The 3,885-nt window shown below is 39.5% G+C and overlaps 1 protein-coding gene across 1 annotated transcript; it reads right to left on the reverse strand.

Moving 5' to 3' along the window:
- Positions 1 to 207: 207 nt before the first annotated feature.
- LOC111786488 (calcium-dependent protein kinase 11-like) lies at positions 208 to 3,878 on the reverse strand. Its single transcript, XM_023666736.1, has 7 exons — positions 3,103 to 3,878; positions 2,080 to 2,223; positions 1,825 to 1,977; positions 1,596 to 1,711; positions 1,085 to 1,252; positions 735 to 959; positions 208 to 647 (listed from the first exon to the last, which is right to left on the reverse strand). The coding sequence occupies exons 1-7, from the start codon at positions 3,656 to 3,658 to the stop codon at positions 510 to 512; spliced, it is 1,500 nt and encodes a 499-aa protein (XP_023522504.1). The 5' UTR covers positions 3,659 to 3,878; the 3' UTR covers positions 208 to 509.
- Between the last annotated feature and the right edge of the window lie 7 nt (positions 3,879 to 3,885).

Below are 3,885 nucleotides of genomic sequence, written 5' to 3' on the forward strand. Positions count from 1 at the left end.
AATCAAACCTTGCCTAAGGTTCGACTTGATTCCCCTTTAGGCTGATCGTGAGCATGTCAAGATTATACGACCGTGACACAAGTTTGAAAGAGCAAAGATTATAGAGCAACTTAGAAGTATTTTAGAAGTCTTGAGATATCAAAAGAGTTGAAGAATAAAGAAATTAAGACGTGATTTGAGAAGAAGAATGTTAAACATTGCATGAAATGATGTAAAGTATGATATCATTGTTTAATTTCTTCTCTTTGATAATAACAAGTTCCTTCTACAAACATTGTTGAATTCACATGCAATGTCACGAAAATTCAGAGCACTCGCATTCAACAACTTCAACAGTACACAAACCCATATATTTCAAACCAAAAATCAAATCCAAAGGCTCCTCCTACTCATTGAAGCTATGGCATGATAATAACATATTTCTGCACTTAAACACCTACCCAAACTATACAACTTACAAACCCTACGCAGCTTCAACTTCATTCCTCTTCAACTTCCAGCTTCCAGCTTCAAGATTTGTCTTTTATTCCGAACGCATCGGCCAAATTGAAGTTCAAGTTGTTTCTCATCGTTCGACTTCTACCGACACCTCCTCCATCGCCCTTCTTCATCATCGCTGCAAATTCCTCGTAATCTATTCGTCCATCCTGCAAACCACAAGTTTGTAGAGTACAACAGCAAACTCCACATTCAGGTTTACACAAGAACATGTTCATCAAAACAAAAGGACTTACATTATCTTGATCAATTTCTTTGATAATCTCATCCAAATGGACATCGCCCAAGCCGAACTCTTTGCAGGAATGTTGAAGCTCATCAATGGTGATATAACCACTACCATCTTTGTCAAAATAGGAGAAGGCAGCCACTAAATTATCCTCTCTCTCTATCTTATTTAGGTGCAATGTAGCTGCAAGGAATTCCCCATAGTCTATGGTTCCACTGTTGTCTATATCAGCCTGTTCATAGATTAGGCAGCAAGATAAACGCAGGTCATCTACACTACAATTGAAAATTGACCAAAATACATAAAATCGAAACCAGATTGCCTCAAACATGATGTTTTATATTACGAGTTATATACCGCATCCATAAGAGACTTGATATCAGATTCCATGAGTTCAGAGCCCACTTTTTTCAACCCCTCTTTAAGCTCTTCAAATGTTATTGAACCACTGTTATCAGTGTCGATCATTTTAAACAATTCCTTCAACCCACCAATTTCTTCCTCAGACAGTCTTTCTGCTATGACCTGCCAACCACGATGTCGAAAATTTGAGAGAAATACACATTGCCATGAGAAGAATCATGCCCTCCGCTATTCGGCCCTTTAGTTCCCAAGCACATTACTCGTGGTCTTATCACTGAGAAAAGTGATCCAAATTCTCGACCAAAGAAAAAGGAAAAGGATAAAAAAAATGTCATGCGAACATATGCACATCGAAACAAATAATAATAACAACAATAAGAGAATGCAAGCAGGGATATCTTCTTCAGTGATAAACTAAAATATTCCTGGTATAGAATGAACTCGTAAAGAATATTTTCGTTTTATTAGATTATATAGGAAAAACGCTACAAGGGATAAATCTTACACGTAGAGCCATCTTCTTCAGCTTATTCATTGCTGAGAACTGTTTTAGCCGAGACAAAACTGCAGAATCTATAGGCTTGTCGGGTGCAACAGTGTCGTCAACAATCCATGGGTGACCTTGACTCCAAAAAGAACATCAGTCTTGTAAGTTAGAAGCAATTATATAAAGCTTAACGTTGTTACGGAGCGGAAAGAACAATTCTCCTTAAGAAGTGTCTAAAATCACTCACAAAGAACTTCATGGGCTGAGATTCTCTCCTTTGGGTCTCTTGTGAGCATCTTCCTGATTAAATCTTTAGCACCATCTGAAATGCTAGGCCATGGATCAGAGTTGAAATCTAGCCTTCCATATAAAATCTGTCTGAAGATCCCGGAATCAGTTTCTGTTCGAGATACAAAATCGAGGGGAAAAAGCCTTAGAGATAATATAAGATTAAAAAAACCCATAAAAAACCAATTTTGGGTCCAGATTTGTAGTGATATACCTGCCCAGAAAGGTGGAACACCACTCAATAAGATGTAAAGGATAACACCAGCACTCCACACATCAACCTCATGCCCATACTCCTTACGGAGCACTTCTGGAGCAACATAATAGGGGCTTCCAACTACATCACAGAAAGATTGTCCTACAAAGAAAAATACATAAACAGACAAATGAATACATATTCTTATAAGAAAACATACCTTCAACTGAAGAAAGAAGGAGAAGCATATAGCTTGAACAGAACAATCCAAACTTAAAATATCAAAATACCTTTTTTTTTCTATTTTGTATATTAATTAGTATCCGGACCAGTTTGCGAGCACATCGATTAATCTCACAGGACACTTGCATAACGCTACTACATTTAGTTGTCAAGGTAACTCATAGGATACTAATTACTAGGTAGGTGGCGACCGATTGCTTGAACCCATTCCCTCTAAGTCTTTTATTGTTTACATGGCCCTTCTTGACCACTAAGGAAGACCATTTGAAGAATGTTATTGAAAAACGAACTGGAGATGGTCAATTTGAAGAATTTCCAGGGTTAAACTAATTTCAGATCAATATACAAATAAATGGAAGGTTCAGGATCGATAACCTGGGCAGGCAACATCTACATATTTAACACCGAAGTTTCAAAAAACATGCCACTCACAAGTCACAAGGAAGCTAAAAAAATAGGCTAAAACTTGAAGGCTGCTTTAGTTGATATTCATCTCATCTTGGCTACAAGCCTACGCTTCCATAAAGGTACCTAAAGGGCTGGACATAATCAGTATATTCTGCAGAGAGTAACAGCTGAAAGTATATATAAATAATGGGCATGTGGCACATATTCTTGACTCCTTTTCTTTAATGACACAAATGAAGTAAAAAGCGGCAAAGAGAATCAATCAAACACAGTTGAGCTCACAAATATAACAAATAAAACATGAGACCAAAAGAGAAAAGAACACAAACATGATGACAAGGGGAACATGAATAAAATGGAGGAGTTTAAAAACTGAAGAAACTGACTGACCTGGCTGGTAAAAAACAGAGAGCCCAAAGTCCGTGGCCTTGAGCTTAGCATCTTCACCAGGGTTGTCAAACAAAAAGTTCTCAGGCTTGAGATCCCTATGCATAACCCCAAGAGAGTGGCAACTCTCGACCACTCCAACGATGGTCTTAATAAGCTTAGCGGCTTCTCTCTCGCTGTAGTGACCCTTGTGCAAAATCCTGTCAAAAAGCTCCCCACCGGCACAAAGCTCCATCACCAAGTGGACGAACACAGAATCCTCATAAGTGCCCTTGATCTGAACAACATTAGGGTGTTCAGACAAATGGTGCATGATCTGAATCTCTCTCCAAACATCCTCGTAATCCTCTTTGCAGAGGAGCTTGCGTTTAGGGATTGATTTGCAGGCATAAAGGGCCCCTGTGGGTCGATGAGTGCAGAGATAAGTGGTTCCAAATTGGCCCTGCCCGAGTTTCTTGCCGAGAAGGTAATGATCTCTGAGCCTGGGGGTCTGATGCGGCAAAACCGAATAGGTAACCCTTGTGGAGGACGATTGCGATGCTTTGATCGGCCTCTCCATCAAAATGGGTTCTGATGATCGAGGACGGAGGAGTTGGTAGCTAGGGTTGGTGGTGGAATGGGTTATTGAATCCGGGAATTGGGAGAGTAGGAGGGCATTGTTGGTCGTAAGTTGAAGCTAGGAGCATGGAATGTTGGATGAAAGTAGAGGGATTGGAATTGGGGTTTTGATTTTGGTTTTATTTGTTGTTGAAGTGGGTGTGATGGGAGGGGAAGGGAAGTCCATCT

Source organism: Cucurbita pepo, unplaced genomic scaffold, assembly GCF_002806865.2.
Source record: "Cucurbita pepo subsp. pepo cultivar mu-cu-16 unplaced genomic scaffold, ASM280686v2 Cp4.1_scaffold001759, whole genome shotgun sequence".
Classification (NCBI taxonomy): domain Eukaryota; kingdom Viridiplantae; phylum Streptophyta; class Magnoliopsida; order Cucurbitales; family Cucurbitaceae; genus Cucurbita; species Cucurbita pepo.